The 15,681-nt window shown below is 40.4% G+C and overlaps 1 protein-coding gene across 50 annotated transcripts in view; it reads right to left on the bottom strand.

Moving 5' to 3' along the window:
• Nucleotides 1–151: 151 nt before the first annotated feature.
• Nucleotides 152–15,681, bottom strand: part of CSPP1 (centrosome and spindle pole associated protein 1) — a 115,712-nt gene continuing 100,182 nt past the window's right edge. For all 50 annotated transcript variants that reach the window (XM_069600144.1, XM_069600159.1, XM_069600179.1 and 47 more), the window contains 6 exons: nt 12,572–12,703; nt 10,686–10,732; nt 8,067–8,130; nt 5,845–5,954; nt 4,317–4,455; nt 152–1,012 (listed from right to left, as the gene is read on the bottom strand). In XM_069600144.1, coding sequence (XP_069456245.1) covers nt 801–1,012; nt 4,317–4,455; nt 5,845–5,954; nt 8,067–8,130; nt 10,686–10,732; nt 12,572–12,703 — 704 coding nt within the window. In that variant the 3' untranslated portion in view covers nt 152–800. The remainder of the gene's footprint in view (nt 1,013–4,316; nt 4,456–5,844; nt 5,955–8,066; nt 8,131–10,685; nt 10,733–12,571; nt 12,704–15,681) is intronic.

Genomic DNA, 15,681 nt, shown 5'->3' with positions numbered 1-15,681 from the left:
GGCACCTCTTAGCGTTTAGGAGGGCTGATGACTCACAACAGGGTCCTCAGCCATGCGGCAAGGGATCCCCATCCTTGACCCCGGGGTCCTCCTGCCTCTCCTCGACTTCTATATAGAAACCTCAACTCCCGTTAAAGTAAGAAACTGACACTGGTAATAAAAATAATTTATTTTTATCAAGAAGTAGTTACATCATATAAAGAGCAAACTTACTGCCCTCATTGGCACAAAAATAGAGGCAGAAAGATGTGACATGTAAGTGCATGGCTCACAGGGGTAACATCACTAACAACTCTTATAATTTATACTGAATCAGTAGTTACAAATGAAATGAAAACAGCACATCTGATTCTGATTACAGAGCGACAGCTATCACCAGTCTATTTGCTAAGTGAAAAGATGGTTTTGAATAGTGAAAACAGCAGCAGATGTACACACAGCAGAGTACTCTCACAGTGCTGTTAACACTTGTTTTATTCACCTTCTCTTACAAGCAGAATTTAAAATAATGCACATACGGTAGTTGATTCCAAGAGTTCATAACCACCCTACTTTATGGCAAAGTTGTGCAAAAATACTTCTATACAATTCTATATTATATAAATTAATAGCCATGGCTTTTTATTTATGTACATAATATAAATACATCATATATATCATCATGGAAAAAATATACCTTATATACAGATGGAATATGAGTAACTGCCATGTACAGGCCAAAAGTAGCACGTATTATTCAGGTTCAGGTTTCACATTCCTTTCAGCTTCAAAGGCACTACTGGGTCCAGTACAGACTGATTTTAACCGTGTGCAGTGGACAGGCCCTGCCACGTGAAAGCACCTGGTTTGCCAGGACCCTGCTGCTGCTCCTGCCTCAGCTGTTCCGCCATGAATTGCTTCAGTGTTTCTGAGGTGCCTGGGCGGAGCCAGGGCTCAGTGGCTACAGAATTTGACCCGTCGTCACCCCGGTGCCTCATGATGTCATCAGGGTCAACCAGTGAACTCTCATCATCTGAAGGAGGCAAGAGAGACTTGACTCAGGTAACAGGAGCGGCAGGTAGGTGATGGGAACAGACCTGCCTTCTGACCCATTAAGCGCTGCATTTCTCCACAGCATTGTGTTCTAAACCGTCCCGTTTTGTCCACAACCCTCCATATAGAGATAGGAAAGCAAACCCAGGAACAGGCCAGTGATACGGAACAAAACAGGACCACCTGAGCAAGATGACTGTATGGTCCCAGCACCCACAGGGATTCAGGACAGCAGATGACACCAGATGACTAGAAAGTGTCCACAGTCTTACTTTGTGTCCCCTGAAGGATGCCACACCAAATTTTTTCTATTTTTTGCAAGGTTTTGGAACTACTTCTGACACTGTTTTAAGGAAATAAGGTCTTTTTAGGAAAACACTGGACAGGGATGAAATTACTTCCATTCTTATATCTAATCTAAGAGGTTGTATTTATTCCATTAAGACGTAGCTCTCATTTTTCATTCTTTTAATTGGTTATATGCAGAGCTTCTAAATCTATTTACCTTCTCATTAGATATAATAATAGGAAAACCTGTCTTCCCTACCCTGTGATGTCAATTTCTTTTTTTTTTTTTTAAGTACATCTTCTGGTCTGTGAAGCATTAGTTCAACAAATGGACACATGCAATCAATGCAATGAGCAATCAATCTACATCATACTAAAAAGCTGTTTGAAAGGACAGTGTGTTTTAAAAAGTTTATAAGTTGAAAGTCTTCTGAAAAAGATACTTCAGATGGTTTATTTTCTGTCAGTTTAAGTATATCCTTGTTCAGAGGTAATTCTCAGTACAGATTAAAATGTCTTTTAGCCAGAAAGCAAGCATTCTCTCCCACTGTCCACGTTTTTCTAGGTATGGTATGAAAAGTACTTCTCTTGTCAATCTACCATGTTGTCGTATTTGGTAAGAAATTCCTACAATCAGAACACATGATATCTTGATAGAGATGGTATGAGTACAGTTTTAAATTAATGCTACAGTTTTAAATTAATGCAACATTAAAGGCTGAATCTAAATCTTTCAAAAATCTTAAAAAAAATAGTTACTATTTAGAAATTATTGTAATGTAGTCTAACAGAATAAGGTGAATTGTTCAAATAGGCCACTCTGCTATTTGCTATAGCTAATAATAGGGCTTATTACTATAGTATCATCCTCTTATCCTCATGACTGATAGCAGTGCCATAAAGAAGGTGGCCAAGAGCTGGCAGAGGAGCTCAACAGTTGCCTAAGGAAGTGTCCTGCCTGCCTGTGCTCAGTGAGCAAGCTTTTAACCCGCTGTTCACCAAAGATGTGAGATATGGCAATGCCTTGCATGAAAAAAAAAGAAGTCTATATTTTGACATTTAAAAAGGAAACACTATCCTGAAGCTTTTTTGCTTTATCCACATACAGAAAGCCAAGTAAAAAGGTTAAAAAAAATTTCTTTGTACCGCTACAAATTTATAAAAGATGTGTTATATAAAGAACAAGGTTTTAAAGTTGACTTCTGATAATCTGTCACTTCAGTCCAGACATCCTGGAATGTGAAGTCAAGTGGGCCTTAGGAAGCATCACTACAAACAAAGCTAGTGGAGGTGATGGAATTCCAGTTGAGGGATTTCAGATCCTAAAAGATGATGCTGTGAAAGTGCTGCACTCAATATGCCAGCAAGTTTGGAAAACTCAGCAGTGGCCACAGGACTGGAAAAGGTCAGTTTTCATTCCAATCCCAAAGAAGGTCAGTGCCAAACAATGTTCAAACTACTGCACAACTGCACTCATCTCACACGCCAGTAAAGTAATGCTCAAAATTCTCCAAGCCAGGCTTCAACAGTACATGAACTGTGAACTTAGTTCAAGCTGGATTTAGAAAAGGCAGAGGAACCAAAGATCAAATTGCCAACATCTGCTGGATCACAGAAAAAGCAAGAGAATTCCAGAAAAACATCTACTACTGCTTTATTGATTATGCCAAAGCCTTTGACTGTGTAGATCACAACAAACCATGGAAAATTCTTCGAGATGGGAATACCAGACCACCTTTCCTGCCTCCTGAGAAATCTGTATGCAGGTCAAGAAGCAACAGTTAGAACCGGACATGAACAACAGACTGGTTCCAAATAGGGCAAGGAGTACATCAAGGCTGTATATTATCACCCTGCTTATTTAACACATGCAGAGTACATCATGCAAAATGTCAGACTGGATGAAGCACAAGCTGGAATCAAGATTGCCAGGAGAAATGTCACTAACTTCAGATACACAGATGACACCACCCTTATGGCAGAAAGCAAAGGGGAACTAAAGAGCCACTTGATGAAAGTAAAAGAGGAGAGTGAAAAAGCTGGCTTAAAATACAATCAAAAAACGAAGATCATGGCATCCAGTCCCATCATTTCATGGCAAACAGGTGGGGAAACAGTGGAAAGAGTGACAGACTATTTTCTTGGGCTCCAAAATCACTGCAGATGGTAACTGCAGCCATGAATTTAAACATGCTTGCTCCTTGGAAGGAAAGCTATGACCAACCAAGACAGCATATTAAAAAGCAGAGACATTATTTGCCAACAAAAGTCCGTCTAATCAAAGCTATGGTTTTTCCAGTAGTCGTGTATGGATGTGAGAGTTGGACTACAAAGAAAGTTGAGCACCGAAGAATTGATGCTTTTGAACTGTGGTGTTGGAGAAGACTCTTGAGAGTCCCTTGGATGGCAAGGAGATCCAGCCAGTCCATCCTAAAGGAAATCAGTCCTGAATATTCACTGGAAGGACTGAAGCTGAAGCTCCTGTACTTTGGCCACCTGATGCGAAGAAGTGACTCCTTGGAAAAGACCCTGATGTTGGGAAAGATTGAAGGCAGGAGGAGAAGGGGACGACAGAGGATGAGATGGTTGGATGGCATCACTGAATCGATGGACATGAGTTTGAGCAAGCTCCAGGAGTTGGTGATGGACAGGGAAACCTGGCGTGCTGCAGTCCACGGGGTCGCAGAGTCAGACACAACTGAGCAATGGAACAACTTCTTCAGTAGGGAAGCGAGATGCCAGTACAAATCAACATTTTCCCTGCTGAAAGCAAAGTCTTGATATGTTTAATACAAAAAAACCCTATCTGTTCAGAGTCTACTTGAAAAGGGGTACTCACTCTGGTAGAAACAATCTGCTGCAAAATTAATCCTTAGGCTCTACAACTCAAAGGATTTCAGACCTCATTTCCTCTCTCAGCCATCAGTGAAAACTTCCATGAAGCAGGTTTGAGTTTTCACCGAATCTGCTGTTGGCTATTATACGTGGCCTTTTACCTGTAGTAATATGTTTATTCTGAAGTTCATTCAGTCTTCGCATTCGTTCTTCATTTCTCATTCTAAGCTGATCAATATTTATACTGGATACAGATTTTAAAGAGACACCATCTGGTGGCACATCAGGGTGACTGTTATCCTGTAATTAAGAAAACAGAACTTCAGAAATGATCATTAACATAAAATATGTTCAAAATAAGTGAATCAAAACATGTTCTTAACCTTGATAAATGTATAGTGATGAACAAAATTAAATCTGTAGCATTTATATTCTAACTTGTGTTTATCCTTGCAGGCTCAGATGAAGGTAAAGCATTTGGTGGTAACATAAATGCTACCAGAGTGGATAAAGGTGGGGAATTACAAAACACAAAAGGAAAAACTGAAACATCAGGGGCTAAGAATCAGTCCAGCTATACTAATCAAGACAGAGTGGTCCTGGCCTAAGGGTAGACATAGATGAGTGGAACAGAAATAGAGTCCAGCTAAGCCCTTATACCTAGGGGCAGAAAAACCAATAAAATTCACTAGGATTTTTTTCAACAAATGGTAGCAGAATAACAATATCTACATGTAAATAACGAATTTGGACCCTTACGTTTGCAAAAATTAGCTCAAAGTAGATTCACTGACCTAAATTTAAGAGCTAAAACTCTTAGAAGAAAACACAGAAATAGCTTTCACGATCATGGGTTAAGCAATGGTTTCTTAGGTATGACAGCAAAAGCACGAGCAAAAATAAGATTGGTAAGCTGTACCTCTGTCAAGATCAAAAGCTTCTGTGCTTCAATGGACACCATCAAGAAAATATCTATTAAGTCATACATCTAATATAGGACTTGTATCCAGAATCTATGAAGAGCTTAGAACTCAACAATGAAAAGGTGACCCGATCAGAAAACAGGCCAAAGCTTTGAACAGACCTATCTCCAGAGAAGATCTCCAAACAGCTAAGAAGCACAAGAAAGGATGCTCAGTATCATTTTGTCAGAAAAATACAAAATCAAATCCACAATTAAATAATACTTTACACTCACTAACAAATGTTGACCAGGGTGTAGAGAAACTGGAACCTTCACAGACTGTGGGTGGGAATGTAAAGTGGAGCAGCCACTTTGGGAAACAGTCTGGTAGTTCCTCAAGATGTTACAGGAAAAGAAAACAGAACATCTGTATGCTAATGTTAAAAGCTGCTGTACTGATAACAGAGAAAAAGTGGGAACAACCCAAATGTCTATCAAACAACTGGAGAAAAAAAATCACAATGAAATGAAATATTATTATGAAATGAAATATCACTTGGCAATAATAAGGAATCAATTATACGTTATGACTCAGAGGGCCTTTGTGTCCCAGTAACCTGCTCACGGTCATCCAGCATTTGGTGGCAGAGCCTCTGTTCAGACCCATGTCCAGCCTAATCGAGAGCATGTTCTCTTTCTTTACTGGACCACACCAGTTTATCCATGAGTCAGCCCAGACCTTTCCTTCCTAAACTTGAAAAAACAAAAGGACACTTCATACATACGAAGTCCAGTCCTTTCAGTTTGTTCCTCCTGCGCTCTCTGGCGGAGGGCAGCGGAGACAGCAGCAGGAAGCCCCCATCCTCAATGGCAGGGTACGTCTCGCCATGCGCACCTAGAGAACACGGGGGGAAGCTGTGAATGTCCACCTTTCACATCTCCATTCAGAGCTAATCCAAGACTGTCTTTTAATAGTTTTATTAAGATATTATTTATATATGATAAAATTTGCCCACAATAAACATACAGTGATTTTTAAGGAACTGCACGATCACTATACTCTAGTTTTAGAACATTTTGATCACCTTAAAAATTAAAAAGCTCACTTGTGCTCACTGACAAAATCACTCTTCCCCACTTCTACCTGCCAAGCCCCTGTGAACACTGATCTGCCTTCAGTCTGGAGATGTACTGTTCCTAAGAGTCCATATGGAATTCTACAATGTAATATTTTGTGGGGGCTTATTTATTTTTTGCAGAACAAAAAATAGTAAGCTGAAGACATCATGATACTTCGTCCCTAAATGCTTTAGCAGAGGCCATCTAAGAACAAGGGCCACAGACTGTACAGCCACAGTCTCAGTACCACATTCAGGAAATGTTACATTGATAAAATACTATCATTTAATATATAATTGATAGTCAAATTTATGAAATTTAATGTATAGTTTTTTAAGCAGCAATAACTGTATTCTATTGAATGAGATATGGGATTTTCTAAAACTCCAAAAATAAAGTTTTCTGATTTCTTTATTATACCCCACCAGTAACTCACTTGCTCTTTTTTTTAAAGGCTTTGTTTACAAGTTTTTAAGATAAGTAAAACTGAGTGGAGGGACAGAGAATTCCTATTAAACCCCCTGCCACCACATATTCAGAGCTTACCCATCTATCAGCAGCCCCCACAAAATGGCACATTTGTTAAAACCAATGAACTGACACTGACAGATCATTTTTGCTGACAGTCCATAATTAGGGTTCATTCCTGGGGTTGTACATCCTATGGCTTTTAACATATCCACCATTCTAGTATCATACAGGATAGCGCCTCCATTCATTCCTGCCCCTGCTGTAACCTTGTGGCAACCACTTCCTTTTTTAACTGCCTCCATAGTTTTACCTTTTCCAGAAAGTCATAGTTAGAACCATACAACATGAAGATTATTCAGACTGACTCCTTTCCCTTACAAACATTCAAGGCTCCTCCATTTCTCTTCCCGGCTCTGTAGCTCAGTGCTTTTTGGCACCGAATACTACTGCATTGTCCGAATCTATCACTGTATGTCCATCCATTCATCTACTCAGAGACAACTTGGTTGCTTCCAGATATTAGCAATTACGGATAAACTGCTAAAAACAACTGTGTGCAGATTTCTGTGTGAACATAAGTCTCAACTCCTTTGGGTAAATACCAAGGAGTGTGAATGCTGGGTAATATGGTAAGGGTATGTTTACTTTTGTAAGAAACCACCAAACTGTCTTCCAAAGTGATGGTACTGATTTCCATTCCCACCAGCGATGAGTTAGCGTTCCTATGGCTCCATATTCTGCCAGCATTTGGAAGTGTCCGTGTTCCAAATCTGGGTCATTCTATAGCTATGTGGTGGTGTCTTATGTTGATTTGAGTTTCCCTGATGACACATGACCTGTGTTTCCCTAATGACAATGATGTACATGGGGCACCTTTTCATACGCTTACTTGCCATCCTATCTGTGGTGAAGTGTCTGGATCTTTTGCCCATCTTTTAACAGGGCTGTTCTCCTAACTGTTTTAAGAGTTCCTAGTGTACTTGGGATAGGAGTCCTTTATTAGACATGTCTTCTGCAAATATTTTCTCCCTGTCTCTGGCTTGTCTTATTTTCTTACCATTTGCAGAGCACTGAAGTTTAATTTTAATGAGTTCCAAACAAAGAGTGGGCTTCCCTCATAGCTCAGCTGTAAAGAGTCTGCCTGCAGTGCAGGAGACCTAGGTTCGATTCCTGGGTCAGGAACATCCCCTGGAGAAGGAAATGGCAACCCACTCCAGTATTCTTGCCTGGAGAATCTCATGGACAGAGGAGCCTGGCGGGCTACAGTTCATGGGGTCCCAAGAGTGGGACATAAGTGAGCAATTAAGCACAGCACAAACAGAGTAAAGTACTGATTTTTTAGGTATGGAGAAAAACACTTGAATATAAATAATGCTAAATATTTAAACAAATAGGTTGGTAAAATAAACATACTCACCAATAAAAGCACTATCAGATTCTAATAATGAGTTTTTCAAGAAATCATCAGTGTCCTCTCTGGGCTAAAAGAAACATCATATATTGATGACTATTTTTATTAGTCCTGTGTAGAAAAACAACAAATCTGTACAAAGAGGCACAAGTCTCCACACTCCCCAAAACTAGCAAAAGTGAGAGAAGCTGGTAGAAACCACAGGAAAAGACCTTTGAAGAGTTACATTACGACTGATAAAAATATAATAGAGTGTGAAGCAATGAACCAAGTTAAACATCTAAAGTCTTTACATCACTGTCAAGATTTATTCATTCTCTCAATAAATCTGCCGAGTGCACTTAGTATTTCCTGCATGTGAGGAACTGGAGGTAGAAAGAGGAGCAGGAGTTTCTGCTATGGAGTGGGTCACGCTCCCATGGGGAGAGGCATGCCCTCGGATAACGACAGCCCCGTGGGATGGCGTGTCACAGACACAGCACAGACAGACAGGGACGTAAGAGTAGGGAAAGTAATGCTAGGGTCGGGCTTGTAATGAGCTCTCAAATTAGAGGTAGGAAATTTACATCTAGGGTTTACAACAGAGAATGTCCTCTTACACACTGGAAGAAATCTAAAGTCACCCCACACCCTTCCCTGCACTTCCCTACCAGATTTCTAGGATGTGCTAGAATACTGCAGTGAAGAGCTGTCCACTAGCCTCTAAGGAAGTGCACACACTGAGACATGTATTGGTTACCAGAAAGTTCTTATCTTTCACTGAGTTCTTCCATATAGTGAACTGAATTCTTTTACCTTTAACACCTAAAGATTCTACTTCTGCCTTCAAGAACGACAGTGATGGTGATAATAGCTTCTCAAATTACCAAATGGTCTGAACCAGCAGCTGTCCTTAACATTGTGCATACACTGTCCAGCCTCTCTTCTGTTTCACAGTCCTTCCCACACTGGAAAGAGTGACCACCTCAGCCCAACCTTCTCCACAACAATCTTCCCCACTCTCACCTTGAGTTTCCATATAATCCAGTCTCTAGAAAGGTGAGCCCCAAATCTATTAGCTTTTCTTTTCTAATGGCCATGTTAAACTGTTGGCTCATGCTCAGTTTCTATGCAGCAAAACATGGTGTTTTAACTAAAATCTCAGTAGTTAAATTTCAGTGCCTTTTCACTGAGAAATATGGTTGCCATATACAGAGAAAGCTACAGCATGTTCAGAAAAGATGTCCATATATCTCAGGTAACGTGGGACAGGGAAGGGCTCTGGAGTTCAGCCTGAGTCCAGACATGGACTTTACTGCTCACTGGCTGTGTGATCGTGGCCTGAGTCTCCTCTCAAGTAAAATGGGGGTAGGCAGGCCTTGTTGTGAACTTCAGAGCAAATGCACACCAAGTACCTTGCAGGTAGTATGGGTACAGACTTGCTGCTGTGAGACTGTTACCACCACTATCAGTTCAAAACCAGCACCAATTGGTAACACTGAGCAAATAGCAGCATAGCTGAGCCTTATTTTTAAAATCTGAAAATGGAGATAACATTACCTGTATTATTAGTGTGGGGAAGATTAAATTTATTTCCAACCTCAATCTTTCCCCAAACTTTTCCTCTTAGCCATCTATTCACCACCTCCCAACTGTCTGTCTAGTGGGCATCTTAGACCTACCCACTAAATATTTTATAATTTCTCCTTGTTCCTTGGCTTCCCTTGTGGCTCAGCTAGTAAAGAGTCTGCCTGCAATGCAGGAGACCTGGGTTCAATCCCTGGCTTGGGAATATCCCCTGGAGAAAGAAAAAGCTACTCATTCCAGTATTCTGACCTGGAGAATTCCACGGACAGTACAGTCCATGGGGTCGCAAAGAGGCAGACACAACTGAGTGCGAGTAATCCATCAGAGGGCAAAGATTTTTGTTCACTCCTGTGCCCCCAGGCATGTACAATATTATCTGGTCCACAGTAAGTATTCCACAAATATTTGCTGAACAAGAATGGCTGGTCCCCTCCCTCTTCAGTCTTCGCTCAGATGTCCCTTTCTCAGGATAAGTTATGCCCTTTACAGGTCTCACCACTGCATGTATTACAGACTCTTATTCCCACCACTACTGACTGCACTAAAACTGATCACATTCATTATGGGGCAGGCTGCACAAGGGTTTTAATGTTTTATCTCATTTAATCCTCACAACCGCCTTTGAGCCATTTTTTAATCCAGTTAATAATTTTATGGAGAAATTACTACATGCTAAGGCCTATCCTTATGTGCTTGCAGATATTAATTGACTTTAATCTTATAGCCACCCTCAGAGATAAGTACTATCATCCCATTTTACAGACTAGGAAACTGTGGCAAAGAAAGATTAAATAAAAGATTAAATTCCTTGCCTAAAGTCACACAGCTAACAACATACTAACTTGAACAGCCTAGCCCTAGAGTCCTATTCTTGGTCATTACACTATGCTTTCTCTACATATTAGACTTTAGCTACCCATAACATTGATGGGACAAGATTTAAATTCTTTCTTAACTCAGTATTTCTGAAGAATTCAAAATTGGAATACTCCCTTATCATGTTCCTAAAATCTTCTATCACTCAAAAACTAGCTTGAAAAATTATAACTGTTTTCTTACCATTCTGTGATCTCGTACTTTAGTGCTTGGGACAGCATCCAAGTCAACTGTAGTCAATGAGGGGTAAAAACGAGATAAAAGGTTAGAAAATACTTTACAAATAAATTTTAGAGCATCTTTTGTAATTAATTACTTACTGGAAATTACTTTTCAATGATCACATTTCAGAATATTTTAAAGATACTACTTGTTTATTAATAAATAAAACCCAGCATCCAATTCATTCCAGCTGCATACAATTCTTCCATTCACATTTAATAAATAAAAAAAGTAAAATCACTGTGAATTTAAAACTGATGCCTATAGAAACATAACCATCTCCTCTCATATTTCTGCAATCTCTGTAGAAAATTGTTGAGAAGAGTTAACAACTCCCTTATGTGGAATTGAAGGAAATGAATTCAACTCCAAGCACCTGGTTTCAGGGGTGAAGGTTTTTGGATCAGCTATCCCAAAGGCCTCTCTGATTTGACCAGGGTTCGATGTGTTCCTCTGAATAGCGCATTTTAGCCTTTTAGCTATTGCCTTTGGGAATAAATACACTACTACTGGTAGCCTGTATTCCTTTATAGCCATGTTTTTTATTGTTGTGAGTTAAATCATATTCTTCGGAATTCAGTCATCACAGTGTTTGGTAGAAACTGGGGTGGTTGCCATAGGGGGTGTATACCCTCAGTGCCAAAATGGACCTGTATCCACATAGACTGAGATTAGCCTATAAGCAGTCCCCGAGTTGCCAAGATCACACCAGATCAGATCATCAGCTAGGTCACCTAAGGGAAAGTTCCACCAAAATGGGTGTAACGACTGAAGACTATACTTGCTTCTCTCCTCTCTCCTGATGATATGCCTACTCTTTATCATGACCTTGGGTTACTCTGCTGTCAGAGGGTGATTAAGAAGACCACTGTTAAAAATTCTGTACAGACGGAGGGAGGACGTGCCCTATCCCCTGCAATGAAGTCTTGCCCTGTGATCTGGGCCTGACATGGTACACAACTTACTTCTGTGATCCTCTCATGTGGTCAAAACAGGCTCCTCAGTTTCTGCTGGTCAGCCAAGCCTGCTAAGTAGGGTTTTTAATTTTCCTAAAAATAACTGGTAGGACCGTCTCCTTCTATTCTTGTTATTTAACTGTTGTATTTTTATGACTCATTTTCCATGGCTGCACTCAATGGCCTGAAGGCAGGCAAAACTGGTGTGATATTGCGAGGGTCATGCTGGACCATCACTGTTCTGAGGCCGCTAGCGCCACCGCTGGGTGCCCACCCCACCTCCCGTCACACACTCCCAAGGGACCCTAGATTTCTCCTTTGCAACACTCACACACTTACAGTCACTGAGCATCTAACTTCTCCAACAGAGCATACAGTCCTTGAGAGCAGCAGCATATTTCACTCACCCCCATTTTCCCTGGGTATGGGGCAGTACCCGCGCTCATAGCAGGCACTCAGTAAGTTGTCTGCTGATTAGCTAATTACACAGAGATATACTTATAGCCCAGTATGGAGCTTATTTATAAAGATTTTACGCTCTGTCAAAACCCACAGACACACACGGTAGAAATGTCCCCCAGGACACTGGTGTGTATGCCAGGCATTCTTTCCCCTGCTGCAGATGTCTCCTGGCCTCGTCAAGGTACTCAACCCTTCTGGCTACAGTGAATGGATGGACTCCTCTCATGCATGGACAGCCAATCATGGCCCTCTCTGGGACTTACTCTTTTCTGGGACTACAGACCAAAGGGGCATGTGAGCATGGGGCTGCCAGTGGAGGCAGCCTGCCTTGGACTGAAATCAATATTAGAGATGGAGAAAGAAAGCCGACAGAAAAACAACCCACTGAAACGATCTGAAATAGCAATGATTATTTTTTGTCGTTAGCACCTTCCTGCATTTTCAGTTTATTCAGTCTCTTCTGCTGCTCTCTTAGCAAGGCTTGCTGTTCTATCTCCAAGGTGTCATTATCTTTTGGATCATCTGGGTACACAGATTTTGGATCAGCTCGTGTTTCTGAATCTGGTACAAAAATAAGTTGTATAACCAAGTTAAATCTTGTTTCCAAATGAGATTTTATAAAACTTCACTATAGATAACATATGAATAACCTAAATTCAAAATCAAAGAACAATATGAATAATGAGACATCAGCAAAGTCAAAGCACATCATCATACAACTAATGAACATGAAATTAATATTCTTTAAATAAATACGTTTTCACAAACTCAACATTATAAGGGAGCCCCAGAACAAGCAGCACCTTATTGCCACATACTCCATCCCAACTCCCCACTTCTCCAAGACGCTACCCAGAGCCTGCAACCATGTGCAGGAGCATCCAAGCCGTCAGTCAGTCAGATGGCTGTGACTCTGGCAGCCACCAGACACTGAATCACAGCTGGGCCCTCAAATATACTGGAAAAACGAAAACATAATGTTACTGACCAATTAATATTTGTAAATATCATGCCAAAAAACAAAAACAATGTAAAAATACAGGCTGGCTGGAGCTTTAAGAGGGACATCATTTCTGGAGGAAATGACAGTCTAAGAATTCACCTATGGCACAAGTTCAAGAATATCACTGATCAGAATGAAAACGTTAAACCTTAATTTTTAAATCTTGAGAATAAAGATATAATTCACACATTTAAAAAGTCTTTTGACCTATAGTAGAATCAAGCAGAATCCTGTGCCTCACCCCCCACCCCCTTGTTTATAGAAAGGCTGAAATCTCCTGGGCCTCCATGAGTCACCAAAAAGCAGGTTCAAGCAGCTAATGATTAGAACAACAAAGTTCCAGATTTGCGTCTGCTGCAATTCCTGAGTTGTTCTACAGATACTCTTAACTCTTACCAGACGGAAAGTACATGATGACCGGACTGCAACCACGACATAAACTGCTCCATCTTGAGCAGTACTGAATTTATGGCTAGGACAATTCCAAGAGAATTTCAAGAGAATGGGATTAACACTTTTGCTCATACTAATCAGTATCTTTGTGGGCATCAGAATAGTTGTAGCTTGTTCTGCCCATATAAATAGGCAACTACGACTGCCAGCAGAGATGCTACAGAGCATGTAATATAGCTCTCTAATATAGCATCCTGTGAAACCATGAAGTTACAGACAAGGGACCTTCACACGTGATCCCACAGAAATGGAAAGATGTTCTGACAAGTGGGGGTTGGTAAGCAGCTTTTGGCAGGAAAGAATTCTCTGCAGGCAGTCCCTTTGTCTTGTCACTAATCTTAAACTAGGCACCCCAAGCTCTACTTACCTCAAGCCCTAGCACACCTTTCAAATCTTTTGATCATGCAATACCCTGCCTAATTTGTTGACTCTTTCCATATATCAAAGTAGAAATGAAGAACAGGTGATTAACAGATGACCACATCTCTTCCCTAGCTTCCCCTTCAGTAATCTCGTAAACAAACCGTGTGAATCAGACAGCATCTAAAGAGAGATCAGGAGTCCACAAGCCTGCACGGATTGGGGGAGGGCGAAGACTCTGACCCCCATCTCACTGATTAACTGAGATTACTTCCCTTCTTCCAGTCCATCAGAATCTTCGGAGATGGTTTTGAGGGGGACAATGAGTCTACCGTCTCCCTAGACTGTCAGCATTCTAATTGAAAACAACTTTCCTTCCTACCAACCTTTATAACTATTGACTTTTTTAAGCAACAAGCAGCCAGCCAGACCTTATTCCATAACAACAGTGGAAAATGGGAACATGCTGAATATCTAAGAGAAAATGATTAAGAGCAAAGTTAACAGAAGAGGCTCTGGACACATGGACTTGGCTTCACCTTACTTCCCCACTTCCAGACTGTTTCCTTTCTGTAAAAACAAGAGACATTAACAACTAAGTCATATGACGATGAGGACTAGTTGTGGTAAGAGGGAAATGAATGCCTCAATTTTATGGTTTAAATCTTTTTGTTTTCAAGACCTCCTTACCTTCTTAAAAGTTAAAGACCCCCAAAGAGCTTTCATTCACCACTGTCCCACACATCACATTAGAAATTAAAACTAAGAAACTTTTAAAACATGAAAATACAAAAATACATTCTATTAGCTTCAGAGCAATGAAGTTATCACATGTCATATAACTTCTCAAAAACCTGTACACACAGGAAAGAATAAAAATTAAAAGGGCAAATAATGTCTTAGTTTATAATAAAAATAGTTTTGACCTCAAAAAGTCCCCTGACCAAATTCTAAGTCCTACTGGATTAATATAACGCCTGGCATATAATAAGCAATCAATAAATGATAGCATAAAAACATAACTATGGTATATGTACTTGATGACATGTATATCTGAATAACATAATTACATCTAGCTTTCATCTTTTTCATTTTAATTAAGCTCAGAAAGACTAGTAAATATACCAAATATCAACTGGTTTTATATTTAGGTGATCTGAGTAAAGAGATGTTTCCCTCTCTTTCTAAATTTTTAAAACGTCTAAAATAGATACTACTTTCAAAATGAGAAACAGAAGTAAACTCATCTGGTATAGGTTATATGACCACCATCCAACAGCCTGCCTCCTCTGCTCCAAAGGATGCTCTGAGAGTGCTCCTGAATAAAAATCACATAACACATTCTGGTTCCCCTACACATTTTCAGTCTCCCAGGCCTTTGTTACCTTGGCAAGCCAACTTCCCTAATTAGCTTTCTCTCCTCCTCCTAAGTGGCTGCATCAGATCTTTTTACTCCCTTCCTTCAACAATCCTTTATTTCCTCCACTGCTCAGGGACTCTGCTCTCTTCAACGGTCATTCCCTCCTTCCCCTATACTATAAGCCTCTTACTTCTCTAACAGCTTTCACATCAGCATCCTAACAAGTCCTCCAGTTCCAGACCCTGTGATTCCCCGCTTCCCAGCCATGCTTCTTCCAAGGATTCTTACGCTTATTGCCTCCAATACCGTGCTTCCTAATTATTCAATCCTCATTCCAAAGGTAACTGGCTTCTGATCCAATAA

This window comes from Ovis canadensis, chromosome 9 (assembly GCF_042477335.2).
Source record: "Ovis canadensis isolate MfBH-ARS-UI-01 breed Bighorn chromosome 9, ARS-UI_OviCan_v2, whole genome shotgun sequence".
Lineage (NCBI taxonomy): Eukaryota > Metazoa > Chordata > Mammalia > Artiodactyla > Bovidae > Ovis > Ovis canadensis.
This window is presented reverse-complemented; position numbering and strand designations above follow the sequence as displayed.